Source organism: Halichoerus grypus, chromosome 7 (assembly GCF_964656455.1).
Source record: "Halichoerus grypus chromosome 7, mHalGry1.hap1.1, whole genome shotgun sequence".
NCBI lineage: Eukaryota > Metazoa > Chordata > Mammalia > Carnivora > Phocidae > Halichoerus > Halichoerus grypus.
In genome coordinates, this window is record NC_135718.1 from 152,165,424 (window position 1) to 152,181,592 (window position 16,169).

Consider the following 16,169-nt stretch of genomic DNA (forward strand, 5'->3'; position numbering starts at 1 on the left):
AGACATACAGACGGCGTTGGTTCTCCTGGAGTACAGAACAGACACACACACGCGCACGCGCACACAGAGTGAGCCCGAACATACAGATACAGTGTGGGCCCCACGGCAGACATACAGATGGCGTTGGTTCTCCTGGAGTACAGAACACACACACACACGCGCACGCGCACACAGAGTGAGCCCGAACATACAGATACAGTGTGGGCCCCACGGCAGACATACAGATGGCGTTGGTTCTCCTGGAGTACAGAACACACGCACACACACACACAGAGTGAGCCCGAACATACAGATACAGTGTGGGCCCCACGGCAGACATACAGATGGCGTTGGTTCTCCTGGAGTACAGAACAGACACACACACGCACACAGAGTGAGCCCGAACATACAGATACAGTGTGGGCCCCACGGCAGACATACAGATGGCGTTGGTTCTCCTGGAGTACAGAACACACACACACACGCGCACGCGCACACAGAGTGAGCCCGAACATACAGATACAGTGTGGGCCCCACGGCAGACATACAGATGGCGTTGGTTCTCCTGGAGTACAGAACAGACACACACACGCACACACACAGAGTGAGCCCGAACATACAGATACAGTGTGGGCCCCACGGCAGACATACAGATGGCGTTGGTTCTCCTGGAGTACAGAACAGACACACACACGCGCACACACAGAGTGAGCCCGAACATACAGATACAGTGTGGGCCCCACGGCAGACATACAGACGGCGTTGGTTCTCCTGGAGTACAGAACAGACACACACACGCACACACACAGAGTGAGCCCGAACATACAGATACAGTGTGGGCCCCACGGCAGACATACAGATGGCGTTGGTTCTCCTGGAGTACAGAACACACGCACACACACACACAGAGTGAGCCCGAACATACAGATACAGTGTGGGCCCCACGGCAGACATACAGATGGCGTTGGTTCTCCTGGAGTACAGAACACACACACACACGCGCACACACAGAGTGAGCCCGAACATACAGATACAGTGTGGGCCCCACGGCAGACATACAGACGGCGTTGGTTCTCCTGGAGTACAGAACAGACACACACACGCACACACACAGAGTGAGCCCGAACATACAGATACAGTGTGGGCCCCACGGCAGACATACAGATGGCGTTGGTTCTCCTGGAGTACAGAACAGACACACACACGCACACAGAGTGAGCCCGAACATACAGATACAGTGTGGGCCCCACGGCAGACATACAGATGGCGTTGGTTCTCCTGGAGTACAGAACAGACACACACACACACGCGCACACAGAGTGAGCCCGAACATACAGATACAGTGTGGGCCCCACGGCAGACATACAGACGGCGTTGGTTCTCCTGGAGTACAGAACACACACACACGCGCACACGCACACAGAGTGAGCCCGAACATACAGATACAGTGTGGGCCCCACGGCAGACATACAGATGGCGTTGGTTCTCCTGGAGTACAGAACACACACACACACACGCGCACACAGAGTGAGCCCGAACATACAGATACAGTGTGGGCCCCACGGCAGACATACAGACGGCGTTGGTTCTCCTGGAGTACAGAACACACACACACGCGCACACGCACACAGAGTGAGCCCGAACATACAGATACAGTGTGGGCCCCACGGCAGACATACAGATGGCGTTGGTTCTCCTGGAGTACAGAACAGACACACACGCGCACACGCACACAGAGTGAGCCCGAACATACAGATACAGTGTGGGCCCCACGGCAGACATACAGATGGCGTTGGTTCTCCTGGAGTACAGAACACACACACACACGCGCACACGCACACAGAGTGAGCCCGAACATACAGATACAGTGTGGGCCCCACGGCAGACATACAGATGGCGTTGGTTCTCCTGGAGTACAGAACAGACACACACACGCACACAGAGTGAGCCCGAACATACAGATACAGTGTGGGCCCCACGGCAGACATACAGATGGCGTTGGTTCTCCTGGAGTACAGAACAGACACACACACGCACACAGAGTGAGCCCGAACATACAGATACAGTGTGGGCCCCACGGCAGACATACAGATGGCGTTGGTTCTCCTGGAGTACAGAACAGACACACACACGCGCACGCGCACACAGAGTGAGCCCGAACATACAGATACAGTGTGGGCCCCACGGCAGACATACAGATGGCGTTGGTTCTCCTGGAGTACAGAACAGACACACACACGCACACAGAGTGAGCCCGAACATACAGATACAGTGTGGGCCCCACGGCAGACATACAGATGGCGTTGGTTCTCCTGGAGTACAGAACAGACACACACACGCACACAGAGTGAGCCCGAACATACAGATACAGTGTGGGCCCCACGGCAGACATACAGATGGCGTTGGTTCTCCTGGAGTACAGAACACACACACACGCGCACACACAGAGTGAGCCCGAACATACAGATACAGTGTGGGCCCCACGGCAGACATACAGATGGCGTTGGTTCTCCTGGAGTACAGAACAGACACACACACACGCACACACAGAGTGAGCCCGAACATACAGATACAGTGTGGGCCCCACGGCAGACATACAGATGGCGAGTCTCAACTTAGACAAACTTAGAAAGTTGTGAAATGGTTATGTACACACAGGGAGAATGTAGGCCCTACACACACACACACACACACACACACGAGTGTGCACAGAATATCTGTCCTTCTCCTTCTGCACCACGCTAATGTGCACGTACACAGACATGTACCCCTCTCTTCCTCACCCACCCCACCACCTCCTTCTGAACCCCAAAGCAGGGGGACGTACCGTGGAGCTCTTGGTCGCCCTTCCGCCAGGTGAGCTGGGCTGCAGGTTTGCTTCCAGAAGACTGACAGTTTAGGGTGGTTGTCTCCTTTTCCCGTAATGAGGACTTGTAGCCAGTAATTATGGGCTTCTGTGGGATTCCTGCCATGGACGGGGGATGGCCAAGATAGGAAGGAGAGGCACCATGAGGTGACCTCAGCTCTCCCTGCAGAGATGGCCCCTCAGTGGCGGGGGGGAGGGGGAGAGGAGTCAGGATGCATGAGTCCTACTTTGGTTTAGAATGGGTAGAAGACTAGAGAAATCATCTTTCCCTTCAATCTCTTCTGTAAGGACACACAGGGAAGATCTGATACATGACCTGACACCCCACAGCAAAACTGGCTGGCTAAAGAAATGGTGTGAAGCTCAGGGGAGCAAGGAAGAAAACTGAAATGTAGGACCCAGGTAAGAGCATGTAAGCGGCTGGGGTACTTGGACAATAGAATCATACACTACAAGTACTTCTCGTTTTCCTCATATAATCTTGGGAGGTTCATGGAATAGACGTTAGCATCTTTCTATCATAGGTTAGGAAATTCAGGCTCAGAGAGAATAAGAGATTCCTCCCAGAGCACACAGTAAGTAGAGGAGAAAAGATCAGAACCCAGTGCTATTTGCACTTGGTTCCATTGTGAAGGAAGCACAGACTGAAGTTTTCCCAAATGCTTGGAGACTTGCCTGGCCTCTGGCTGCCTCGGGGGCTCACCTAGGAGCTGTGTTTGCAAGGAAGCCCACTGTGGAGCCCCTGGGGTTGGGGAGCCTCACCGAGCACAGTGACGAGGGACTTGGCGGTCCTCACGGGCATGGTGAAGATGGAGCACGTGTACTCGCCCTCATCCGCCAGGGCCACGTTGCTGATGCTGATGCTGAGCTCATGCGGTGTGGATCTAACCAGCTGGATCCGATTATCACGAAGGGCTGGGGACATCGGGAGAACGGGAAGCAGGGCTTTTACTGGCACTGTTCATCTTCCAGGCCCAGGCCAGAGTCTTTGGGAGAAGGGGTCTAGCATGGTTCGGGGCAGGGAAAACTGCTTCTGAGTTTGAGCAGTCTTTATGCGGTCAGTCACTTTCCTGAGCCACTGGGCAGGCACAGCAGCCTTAGGGACGCTCAGAGAAGTAGGCTTGAATCTCGTGGGCTGCCGTGTGAAGTACACGGGGCAACACTGACACCAGCTAAATCCTAGGGCTGCTTTGGGGTGTCGCCAGGGAGGACCCCGTGGGACCGTGCATGGTTCAGGTCAGAGCTGTGACACTAGTTTTTCTGGAGCCAGGGGAGGAGCCCCTGGCGTAGCTGCCTCCTCCAACAGCATGTCTTCCCAGTGCCCAGCCTCCGCACCCCAGGCACATATAGCCCCGGGCTCCGCGGACCCCTGCCCCAGCCCACAGTGCCCCCGGAGAGAGGACACCTGGGACAGTACCTCTCTTCTCGCCAAAGTAGAGAGTCTGCTGGGCAGGGTTAGACCACTGCAGAGACGAGTCCTCATGATCTTTCACTTGGCACTTGAGCACCACGGTGCCACCAGCCACCACTGTCTCATCCGATGTCCAGGGCTGGCTATCTGCAGGAGTACAAGGGGGTCAGCTTCCTGAGGGAGCCCCGGCCCCTCCACCCACTTCTGGGCCAAAGCGTGCCTCATCTAACCGCGGCGGTCCAAGGCCCGGGTGTCTGTGTTCTCGTAAGGCATCGTGAGAGAAGGAAGAGAGGTGGTGGGGAAGGGGAGACAGACCTTATTTCCTCTTGCTCGGAATACACAGAAAAACAGTCACTTGTTGAATGTTTGCTGAGTGAACTGACAGGGCCACAAACATTTAGGGGAATAAAGGCGCCCAAATCTACACAGAGCACCGCACATGCATCTTTCCTGAGAGGCTCTGCCGTTCACTTTGAAAGCACGCACACGCATCTGTCATTCTACACTCTGCCTTCCTGCCTGTGCCTGCCTATTCGAGCAAGGACAGGAAAGGCGGTTGAGACCAATAATCCCAAAACTAAAAGCGAGGAGAAGGCCGAGCCAGCTTTGGGTCCCACATTCGTTTACATAAGAGGTAGCTGATAAAACTGTGGAATAAGCAACCAAAAAGATTAAAAAAAAAAAAAAAAAGAAAGAAAGAAAAGAAAAGCTGAAACATATTGGCACAGACTTTTGAATTCCTCCCACAATAACTTCCCTTCATCGTCAGCTCACACTCTTTCAGTACCCGGACAACCGGCCTCTCCACACACCAACCCAAATCACCCCCCTCCTGTTATTTTAGAGTAAAGGATTAAAGTTTTCCCTGCCATGTGATGGAAATACTTTCTCACCCCTCTCTCCTTAGTCAAATTAATTAAAAAAAAAAAAAAAAAGGACGAATAAGGTAACATATGGATGAGCCATTTGACTCCCAAATGGGCCCTCAAGATGGCCTAGCCGGGAGCCCTCAGGGCATGACCCTCGCTTCTGCCTCCACCCAACATTGTTCCATGTTCCCCACCGCTTGGCTTCTGCTCCCCATGCTGACTCCCTCATCTCCAGGACTGACTTTCTGTGACCCCAGAGCAGCGACTTCCACAGGACGAAAATGCACAACACCTTCCAGCTCTGATTCTGAAGCATCCGCACCATCCCTTCGGTGGCACGAAACCAGTTAAGCAGCATTATTCTTCTCTGAATAGGAAGCCAAGGAACTTACTTCCTGCGTTTCCTAATTGAGTAATTTTAAACAATCCCCATCCTCCCCCTGGCACTGACCTTACCCCTGCCCTGTCTGTTATTCCTTTCCTCCTTGGTCACCAGAGCTCCATTTCCAAGAAATACATAATGGATGCTCCTAGCAGAGAAGGGGCCCTGAGGAGAGAAGGTGGCGTGTGCTGGACTTGATAACGAGCACGCGCGCTTCGGGGTGTCCGTCTTCACGTTGGTGCACAAAGTCTGGCCGCTGGTTTTAGTGTTTAGAATCATAACAGAACTGAGGGGGATCTTAGGGATCACGGAATCCAATTCCCTCATTTTACAGATGTAGACAATGAGGCCATGGAGGTGGAGTGATTGCCTATGATCATTCTACTAACCAGGGACTCCAGTGGGGACTACGATTCTGTTCTTCGACTCTCAATGCAGGGGCCTTTTCATGGGAATGCTCCTCAAGTAACCGTCTAACTTGAACATTTAAACGATGATTTTAAGATTAGTGAGCCAGAGACGGAGCTGGCTGAGTACACTGGGACATGATTTATCCCTTAAGCATCTGAACTAAAGGTTTGGGAAACCTGTCATTTACTGCTCGCCATATACCAAGTTTTGACCAGTAATCCTGTTATCCCTGGGTCCCTTTGAAGAATTCTACCTCGATTGTGTCTTTCAGAACCTCTTTATTCTGAGTAATACCCTCCTCCTGGAATCATTTTATTTTGGGAAAAAGGTGTAGGGGATACAGAGGTCTCTGCACCGGAGTAAGGGAAGAGGCGTAGGTGCAAGAGAAGTTGGTGGTGTGGAACTAAGAACTAAAATGTCGGATGGAGCTGTGTGGTAATGAAGGGGCTGAGAACATAGGGCAGAGGCAACATGAGTGGGAGATGATGTGAGGATGGCTGAAGGAACTGAGGGACATTGAGATGAGGGTCCTGGATTCTCACCTTGACTGGCCAGCATGTCAGAGCTGCTCCAGACTGTGGAGCTGATGGCCTCGCCGAGTGGAGCCAGAGTTCCCAGCTCCAAATCCTGCTCCTGCCAGTAGCCTGGGGAGAGAATCTCCATCAAGGATGAGCCCTACGTATTTGCGGCTACCATTTGGGATACGTTGGTTGTTGAGGGTGGGGAGAGGGCAGGCCCTTAATGAAAAGCAGGTTCTCCAGGATCCCTAAGAGAAGGTGGGTTTCTCACAAAGGGGAGAGATTAACTAGAGTCCTGAAAAGGGAAGTGAGCTCTTCCTCTGAAGGAGAGATAAAAGGAGGATGCTGAGTTTTACCAGCCAGAGCCAGAAGAGACCTTAAAGATCCTCTGGTCCAGTTCTCCCACTTTACAGATAAGGACAATGGAGCTTACAAAGGTTACAAGTCACTTGGTGAAGGTCATCCCAGAAAATGAAAGATAAGCGAAGATTTTTCATTCCTTATCCAGGATTCTTTCTGCTACACCATATTATCTACTAAAATAACAACAGATTTAGTAATTACAAAATACGTTTACTCTTAATCCTTTTAGTAGACCTGTGAAATAAACACGCTGGTTCCTGTTTTGCAGCGTGGAAACAGGCTGAAGTGACTTGCCCAAGGTCATACAAACAGAAGAACAAAGATCGGAAATTTAATGCCTGATCCCAAGTCCAGAGCTGTTACTTTCCAGCTGAGGCCCCTACCACTGCAGACAGACCGCGGCGGGCCGGCGACGGCCACCTGCTAGGGGACGCGCAGTCTGGACTGTTCCTCCTGCGCCCGGCCCGCTGCCCACTTGATTCCCCTGGCTCTGCTCCCTGCCGGCCACAACTAACCCCAGGGCCTGAGTCACCGCCTGTCTTCCCGGCCGGTGGCTCCTGCACCTGCCGGAGAAGCACGGCACGGAGCCCAGGGCCTGGGTCCCCAGCTCCACCTGAAGAGGCGGAGGGACAAAGAAACCCGCCACGCGAATCTGCCGAGTCTCCCGCCGCAAACCCAGAAGTAGCCAATCACTGGCGCAAAGCTCAGTGACGTCATCGGCTGCTGAGCAGAGTCCGGAGCGGCCGCGCGTCCCGGGCCGGGAGTCGCGGGAACTTGGCGGGCGGGGCGGGGCGGGGCGGGGCGGGCGCGCGGGAACCTGACGGGCCAACGCTGCCCCCGCGGTGCTAGGGCGGTCGGGGGTGCGGGTCGGGGGTGCGAGACCAGACTGAGACGGGGGCCTGAAGAAAGGGGACGGGACGAGGGGGGGAATTGCGGAATCTGAAGGAAAGGGGAGAAGGGACAGGTTGCGGGGGAGAGCAAGGGAGGAGAGGGGAGGGAGGGGGTGGCCGGGGTGGCGGGGTGGGCGAGGCGGAGGAAGAGGGCTCGGGCCCCGAGAGAGCGCCTCAGGGGGTCACCGGCCTCCACTGGTCCTCACACACATCCTCCAGGAAATTCGAGAAAACGTTCTTCTCCGGGAGTGTTAGCACCAGTGTCCAAATGGGGAGGGAAAGTAGAGACAGCAGAAAACCTGGAGCCCGCGGAGAGAAGTAGGCAGCAAAGGGGACAGGGAAAGTGTTGGTGAAGGGAGGCAAGAAGACTGAGGCCGCCAGGAGAGGTGGCCAGTGCTAACACAGGGGCTCTCCGACCCAGCAGTGCCCGCCCCCCTTCCCCCCACCGGGGGCCAGGCCCTGGCCCTGCTGCCTTCTGCGGACTTCAAGCCTGGAGGCAACCTGACGCTGGTGAGTGTTTCATCTTCTTTTCCAGGTTTTGTATTTGTGGGTGCTTGGACACACGGTGGAAAGCCAGATTGGGGCGGTAGAGGGTCAGAGAGAAGCCAGAGAGGGGTCCATGCTTAACCCCCAACTCCCAGTCCTGGTACTATGTGCCCTACGTGAGCACCAAATAGGAGCGGAGGGAATAGCGCTCTCAGACTTTGGCACAGGACTTCTCAGTTTGCAGGGTGGATCTTCAGCCACCAGTTCATTTAAAGACAAAACAACCTTGAGAGATAGGCAGCCAACAGAATCGCTTTTTAGAGATGAGGTTGAGAGAGGTCCAGTGACTTACCTAAAGGCACACAAATAGCACACCTCTCAAGAATCCTCTTTCTCTCTCCCTTGGGGCTCTCAAAGCTTTTTCAACAGCTCTTTTTTCGTGTGGCATTTCTGCCCATTGTATTGCAGTACACTTGTTTACTTATCAGTTTCCCCATCTAAACTTTGAGCTGGTTAAGAACAGGGGCCTGACCTTGTTCATTTTGTATCTTCAGCTCTCAGTGCAGAGCAGGTTCTTGGTGCATTAAATTGGCTCTGGTCATTCATTCAGACACACCTGGCCCTCTGCTCTGTTCACAGTCAGGCAGAGGATATATCTGCCCAACAGTGTGGATTTCGTCCCACTCTCCTGCGCCTTCTTTCCTCTGTGCTTTTTTGCTGCATTCCCTCAGTTGTTTTTCCCTCCTGTTTCTATTTCTTTCATCTCTCCCCTCCTGCATTTTGCTGGCATTTTCTCCCCCTGTATAGGATGAATATGTGAAATGGTAAGGTAGGGCATTCAAACCACACTGAATTGTTCAGATGAGGGGACAGATAATTAAAATGAATAGCCTCCAATAAATGACATATATTGTGTTTGTAGATTTCCAGGGAACTCACTCTGGTTTGTAGCGTTTTAAGAAGCTGGTGAACAGATAACTGTGTGTGTGTGTTTCTTTCCCTGCTGCGGTGATATTTCTCCCTCTAGTTCTGAAGAGTACTTATGATCGCATGTCTTCTCTTGAGAACTGTCTGTTAGTATGCCTGAAAGTTTTCTCGCTGTTCTTATAACACTGTGCACCTGTAATGATAAATGCAGAATGGCCATTCCCCCAGCAGCAGATGAGTGATTATAATGCTATTAACAGAAACATGGATAAGTAGCAGAAATTACGACCGGGGCAGCAAAAGCCTTGTGCCTTTGGGTTCAGATTGTGCTCATCATTTATGACATCAGCGTAAATTCCTTCTGTGGACTCCAGTTGGAAAAGAAAACTCAGGAGCGCTCTGAAAGGGCGGCATGGACTTTGCAGTGGACACAGTGGACCTTCTGCTCAGGCAGGACACTGGAGGGAAATGCAGACTTTGGACCACAGAGCCACTTGTTGGGGGGGGCAGGCTACTCATAGGGAAAAGCAATGAAGAGATTCTATTCAAATAGGCCTTACTGTCTTCCTGCTTGTGAGCCTTCACTGACTTCCCATGGTCTGCAGATAATATCCAGATGTGTTAGGCTGGCCTTCAAGATCCTGGGCAGTCTGACGCCACTGTGCCTTCCAGCTTTGTCTTTCCTTTATCCTACCCATATCCCAGACATGATGCCAGTCTGAGTTTTCTATAAACCCTTGGCTTTCCTGCCTACATTCCCTTTCCTACCATAACCCTGCTGATAATGCCCTCTACCCATCTTCATACATCTAAGCCCTACCAGTGCTTAAAGCCTACTTTCTGTGGCATTTGCTCTGGTAAGTCTTCCTTAATTGTCTCGGATGGAAATGGCTTCTGGTTTCTCTGAGTTGCAACACTTGATCTACTTTTCTTAAGTTGTGCATCACTCTGTGTTGTACTGCAAGTTTGGCTTCCCTCCTAAATTATAAAGATTCCACAGGTGGGGATATCTGATTCATCTCTGTATCCAGCACGGGCTCTAATGCAGCATACTGCACATGGAAGGGGCTTAATAAACAAATATTTAATAAATGATTCCAAGATGCTGGGCATCTTCTGTTGTGAGAACCAGGCTCAGCATCTGCCAGGGAAGAGGAAAAAGCAAACCAAAGAGGAGGAGGAAGAAACAGGACAAAGGAGAAGGTAGACCATCGCGAGGCTGAAGCTCTAGAACCTACAATATGGTGGGAATTGATATTTATTGATCACCTTGTATGTGTCAAAGCCCAAGTTAGGTGCTCTATGATCATTATCCAGAACAGCCCTTTTTGACAGGTGCTAGTATGCACATGTTAAGGATGAGTTGGCTGCGACTCAGAAAAGTTAAGTAACTCATCTACACGATGGAGCCAGTAAGTGTTGGGACGGGACAGCCGTCAAACTTAGACCCCTCTGACCGCAGAGCCCAGACTTTGTGCACTTCTCCGCTGCACTGCCTCCCTCTGCAGAAGTATGCGTTTTGTGTGTGTGGTGGGGGGGTGGGGGCAGGAGTTCTAGGGGTCAAGGTTCCTTCCTGGATCGCTGGCCGGGGCCGGCTCACTAAACAACATTCACACTGCTCATCTGTAAGATGATGAAGATAACAGTGTAGCAAGTTGGGAATGGCGGCTTGTGGTGGTAATGGGATGGCTTATACCCACTGAATTTCCTTGTTAATTGGATTTCTTCATGTGGCTTCATCTATACCCCTGGGGGATACTTCATTTACCCCCAAAAGCCTTACAATGCGGGACTTTTCAGTTAACCAAGCAGCAGATGTGTCTAGTTAAAACTAACAGAATCCCCTCACGTTTTCACAAGACTCTAGTGTCTGGGCTGAAAACAAAAAGAGTGTCTTGTTTGCCCTCAGTTGCCTTGGGGGTTTCTTAATTCTTGGTTTATTTACCTGTGGGTTCCAGTATCTTAAGGACTCCCGGCATTTTAAAGGACAAAGTAGCCCTTTCACCCACCAATGTCCTCCTGATTGATTGTTCACATTGAGAGTAGCAGAAGTGGGAATTGGAGACTTACCGTGTGCCCTTGAAAGCGCAGTGGCACCTGTGACTCAGTTTTCCACTCATAACACATGTCCTCACATATAGTACGTGCTCAATAAATATTTATTGAATAAATAAATGAGCGACTCAAATGAATGAAAATGTAGGATGTCTGAGTGAGGCTAGGAGGGAAGTCTAAGAGAATGTGCCAGTATAAGCTCCAATTGCTTGGTTCATGCCTCCCCTGCCCTGTCTGTTCTGGGAATCTACAGTGCATTCCCCCGGGCCTATGAACACAGTCACAGGTGCATAGGTGGGATGGTGGGACAGGGACGGAGAGCTCCCATGTTACCATTGCTGGCCTTGCCAGCGCCTGGGTCCAGAGCTTTACTTCCCTGACTAGAGAAAACCAGCTCCCTGAGTAGGAGTTGATGATGATGGTGATGGTGATGATGATGATGAGTCAGCATTTCTAACTCCAGAGTTAAAAATATTCTTCATCCCAGCCTACTTGTTATTCCTCACGACTACCATGACAGGTGGGTGGAGGAGTGTTATCTCCAAGGGAAAAACACACTGGGGGCTGTGGCCCAAAATACTGAAGGGACCCACTTTTAGGATCGTTTACCCACACCCTCTGCTAGGCTCCCCGGCCAGGGGATCTCGCTCGGATTCTTCCCTGACCTGAGCTACTAGTGAATTCTTGTGTATGTTTGGATCACACACAGAAGAGAATGGGCCTGGCAAAATCAGATTTAGAACTCAGCCCCTGGAGCTTTGCTGTGTGCCCAGAGCCACACGTTTCTTTATCAGTGAATGTCTGATTCTGCGTCTGGAGGAAGGTAGGCCTTGTAGTCCCATGTAGTCCTGATTTAGATGATAACTCCGAGATCTGGGGAGAGTCACTTTGACCTGAGAGACTTTAGAGCTCAACACCCTGATCAAAAAAGGACTCCTTTCATACTTTTATACTTGCTTGCGTGCTGCCAGGAATTACTCTACTTCTGCTGAGGTCACCGTGTTGCTCCCTCATCTAAGGCATGGAGGGCCTGAGTGTCGAAAAACTCTTACTTCCACCTTCTGTCCCTTTCTAACTCTGTCCTCCCCTGGGTTCTCAATCCCTCCTTCTCTCTGTACTAGAGTACAGTCAGACAAAAGCTGGGGCTGTGAGAGGTGGGCGTTGTTCCGACATTTGGGATTGTCTGTCTTTCCAGGTGTATTTCCTGCTTTCTCTGTTGCTCCTCAGGGATGGGCCTCTGTCCCCTCACAGGCTGCAGGATCACCTAAAGGATGCCCTGGCTCGGTTCAGATATGCTCCAGCTCACAGTTCCTGCGGGACTTCTGAGCTCAGTCTCGCCCCAGCGGCCTGCCTCCCTCACCCAGGCCTCCCCTCCACCCTCTCTGTTGCAGGGCCCCTGGGACCTCACTCCTTGTTCCCTCGCTCCGTTCTTTCTGTTGCTGTCTGGCTTTTCCTCCTGGAGTCTTGTTTATCTCCTTTCCCTCTGGCTCCCAGCAGCCACTTGGGCCCAGAAGGCACTACTCTCTGAGCTTTGCTGTACTATCCCAGGAGGCACACAGGATATAAGTGAAAATAGACGGTAAATAGGGTGGGAAACAGAACCTTCACTAGAAGAAGTGCCTGTTGTGTTGATTTGTCCCATGGCTTGGTGAAGCATGGCCAAGAGGTTCAGATTTGCAGAACCAGGGATCCTACACTATTAGATAATCCAAGAGATTTAGGTTTGGAAGGGGCTGATCCAGGCTCCAACAGGTTTATTACTGAACATTGGCAGATGCCTTTTGGTTCCATCCTAAGCAGGTCATTGAAAATGAAAGGCTTTTGTTTCCTGGGCTTGGAATGGTGTGTGGCTAAGCTTTTCCAGGCTGAATGAGGAGGAGGGAATCTTTGGGTTAGTTGGCTAGCTCGCCTGTGGTGGGCGTGAGGGTGGGGTTAAAACAAAAAGCTTATCTGTGTGTTAACCCTCTTTTCACTAAAAAACAACAACAACAAAAAAAACAACAAAAACCCAAAACCAAAAAACCCCCCAAAACACCAAAAGCAAACTTCGTTATCCCAAATGTTTTGAATTACCCAAATATTAGAAAAAAGTACCAAACTACAATATATCATGAATAAATATATTTTGTATATTTCCTAAAACCCAGCCATCGATTTGCATGTCTGGTCATTTTCTACTGACCCCTAATGGCCAGAGGTGGTTAATCCTAAGATCTTTTTGATTCTACCACACAGAGGATGGAATTGATGTCCTTTCTGACCCCCTCTTACCTAAGTTCAGTAATTCCTCTCTTCCTTCTGTTATGCCTAATCCTCCCCAAAATATTTTCCCCTCTATCATTCTTAGAAGCATAGACTTTGAGACTTGACAAGAATCTGAAGTAGCACCTAGTGCAAATCTCATTTTAAAGAACAAAAACCAGGGCTCAGAGAGGTTGAGACACTTGAGCAAGGTCACACAGGCAGTCTGTGGAACCCGTGGTTAGAAGCCCGTCTCCTGTGGTCACTGTCATTTGATAGCAGCCCTGGGGGCCAATGGATTCAGAGGTTAAGTTGCCAGCTGGTGTGATTTTACTTTCAGTGACATCTACCCTCCCTGCTCCCCATCTCTGTGGATGGTAGTGAGGCCCCCCAGGGCCCCGGACCTCAAAGGAGGTAAGGCTCCTAAATGCCAGGCAGGTTAGAGGTGGTGTGAGGTGAGCTGTGAGCTCCTGCAGCCGTGAAGAATGGCGTCTTCACAGACTCAGGGCCTTACTGGCCTCTTCCAGGTCTCCCCAGAGAGGACACCAAGGGGCAGAGGCGCTTCCATGCCCGTAGATGTGAAAAGGCTGACTGAGGACAGGCTGTGTGCGCGCACCCGTGTGCTGGCCTCTGGTGGTGGAGAGCCTCGGGATGCAGGGCTGACCGTGAGGAGGGGGACGGCTACAAGAGAGGAGGGAGCAGAGGAGCATGTCCTATTCTCGAGCTCCGAAGAGAGAAGAATCTGGAGGCAGTAGTGGGCTTGTGGTAGGCTGAGGGGGCCCCTCAGAGACTTAGTTAAGATTCCGAGGAGCGGAGACTGGGAAGTGGGTGGCGGAGAAGGAGGTGGGGACAGCTGTTGCTTTGATTTGCTATTGAGTCAGTGTTCTCAGTGCATTGGCACTGGGAGGGAGCCCTGGGCTGGCCCCCAACAGAAGCAAGCCCCTCTGTAGCCAATACTGCCTTGTAGCAAGAACTGCAGTTGGGAGACAAAGAGGAAGGGGGTCTGATCCCAAAAGAGCCCCTTCCCAGGCTTAGCTCTTTCCTCGCAGCACCGGGCTGTGTTCTGTGGACAAGCATCTAGTGTTCTGAACTAAGAGGCTGGGAGGGGATGAGGCAGAGCAAAGAGGATGGCTCAGGAGGGGCTGCTGGGAGAGTGGCCCGGGGTCTATGCAGGGGGCTGTCTCATCCGCTGTTGCTCAGGTAAGCCCACAAGGCTAGGCATGACATCACTCCCTTGATGGTAGCTCTGAGCCACCTCCTCATTCCCTTCCCACACACGCTCACACACGCAGAAATCAGGACAGGTGGGACCCGGGGTCTGCGTGCTGATGCGGGAGTCAGGAAGCCAGACTTCGTCTGAACCCTGAGATGCTCCCCTGAACCAGGTGCAGGCACTTCATACCCCTCCCCTAAATTTTTGCCTTGCTGCTTTCACACGTGTGGAATAGAACTGGGGGAAAATCTCCCATCTTAGAAAATACTTGGGAAAGGAAACATAACAGAGGCAGTGTGGAGTAAGTGAACAGAGAATTCTACCCAGCTCATTGGACAGTATGTTTGTGGTAAAGGAGGGACTGGGAATGGGCAAGGCAGCCCAGGGGCATGGAGGAGAAATGAAGAGTGGGTTCCCCAAGGCTGAGAAACCCCAGTCCAGTTTGCACAGCCTCAGTGCCTGCCTGAGTGCACGGATGGCCTCCCTTTCTCAACAGGCTCTGTCTTACTCTCCTTGGCTCTTAAGTCCTACTTTAGATATCTCAGCCCGATGGCTTGGTGTGGGGGGATAACAATGCTCGGAAAAAAGTTTAATTTGTTAGAAGCCAGGCAAGAAAGCATTCATCTCTGCTGGTTCTGATTTCACTGACTTGTTTTTACTGTTTCCCTTCACTGGGTGATGAGAGTCAAGGTGTGGATGGCAGGTTCAGGGCAGTGCTGAGGAGCATTACATGAAGACAGATGTGTTCCGCTCTGCACACCTCCACTGCTCCAGGCCCCCTCCCTCAGTCGTAACAGTCTCTTCCTTTCACTTTTTTCACTTAAAAATGTATTTTCCAGAGGGTGGCACATTGTTCAATTAGCCTTACTTTGTGCCTTCCAGGGGGACTTGAGTGCTTTGGTGAAACAGACACATTCTTCCAAGCCTACAGACTTCATGGTCCCCACAATGGGGACCCACAGATCTCCTGTTCTTTTCTTAAACCTTCATTGAGTACCTTCTCTGAGGAGGGTATATACTCAATTTTTGTTCTCCACGATACATATATATTCCAACCTAGTCACCCTCTTTCTCTCATTTAGCATGTGTCCCTCAACACACATGACACACTACAGTTTTCACTATTCATATCTCTGTTTTTATTTTTTTCTGACACAAACACACAGCTTTTCTTATGACCCAGATACAGAGCCCTTTTCCCCAGCCCATTATTAGTCAGAACCCCTTACTTCCAGAAAACCATATGGCTTAAACTCAGAGATTCTCCCCAAAGCAGAATTTAGGTTCTCTCTTCTGCTCAGACTCCCCAGGAGAGGGACAGAATCCTCTCCCCTCCCAAGGGCTGAGGCTCAGGCCATCTGTCACTGACACTGGACTCCAGGGCTTGGAAACCAGGAGAGAGTTGGCATGAAGCAGCAGTTGAGGATAAATGAGAATATGTGAGGCCCAGGGGCTTAGTGGTGGTAGTTTTTATATTTGTTTGAGATGATAGGATAGAGATTAGAGGAGAAAACACATAATACGTGTTTAGAAAGATTTCATCCTTAGTAATTAGAGT

The 16,169-nt window shown here is 51.3% G+C and overlaps 1 protein-coding gene and 1 long non-coding RNA gene across 3 annotated transcripts in view; one reads left to right on the forward strand and one right to left on the reverse strand.

Annotated features, from left to right (window-relative positions):
* Positions 1-16,169, reverse strand: part of CADM3 (cell adhesion molecule 3) — a 35,831-nt gene that overhangs the window by 11,972 nt on the left and 7,690 nt on the right. The window contains exons 2-5 of one of the 2 annotated variants that reach the window (XM_036069776.2): positions 6,461-6,562; positions 4,263-4,403; positions 3,608-3,760; positions 2,807-2,944 (exon numbers count right to left, since the gene is read on the reverse strand). In XM_036069776.2, the coding sequence (XP_035925669.2) occupies positions 2,807-2,944; positions 3,608-3,760; positions 4,263-4,403; positions 6,461-6,562 (534 nt within the window). The remainder of the gene's footprint in view (positions 1-2,806; positions 2,945-3,607; positions 3,761-4,262; positions 4,404-6,460; positions 6,563-16,169) is intronic. The other variant, XM_036069777.2, reaches the window with a different exon arrangement.
* Positions 7,847-16,169, forward strand: part of LOC118521318 (uncharacterized) — a 78,568-nt gene continuing 70,245 nt past the window's right edge. Inside the window, exon 1 of the long non-coding RNA XR_013450001.1 lies at positions 7,847-8,199. This is a non-coding gene — a long non-coding RNA (uncharacterized LOC118521318). The remainder of the gene's footprint in view (positions 8,200-16,169) is intronic.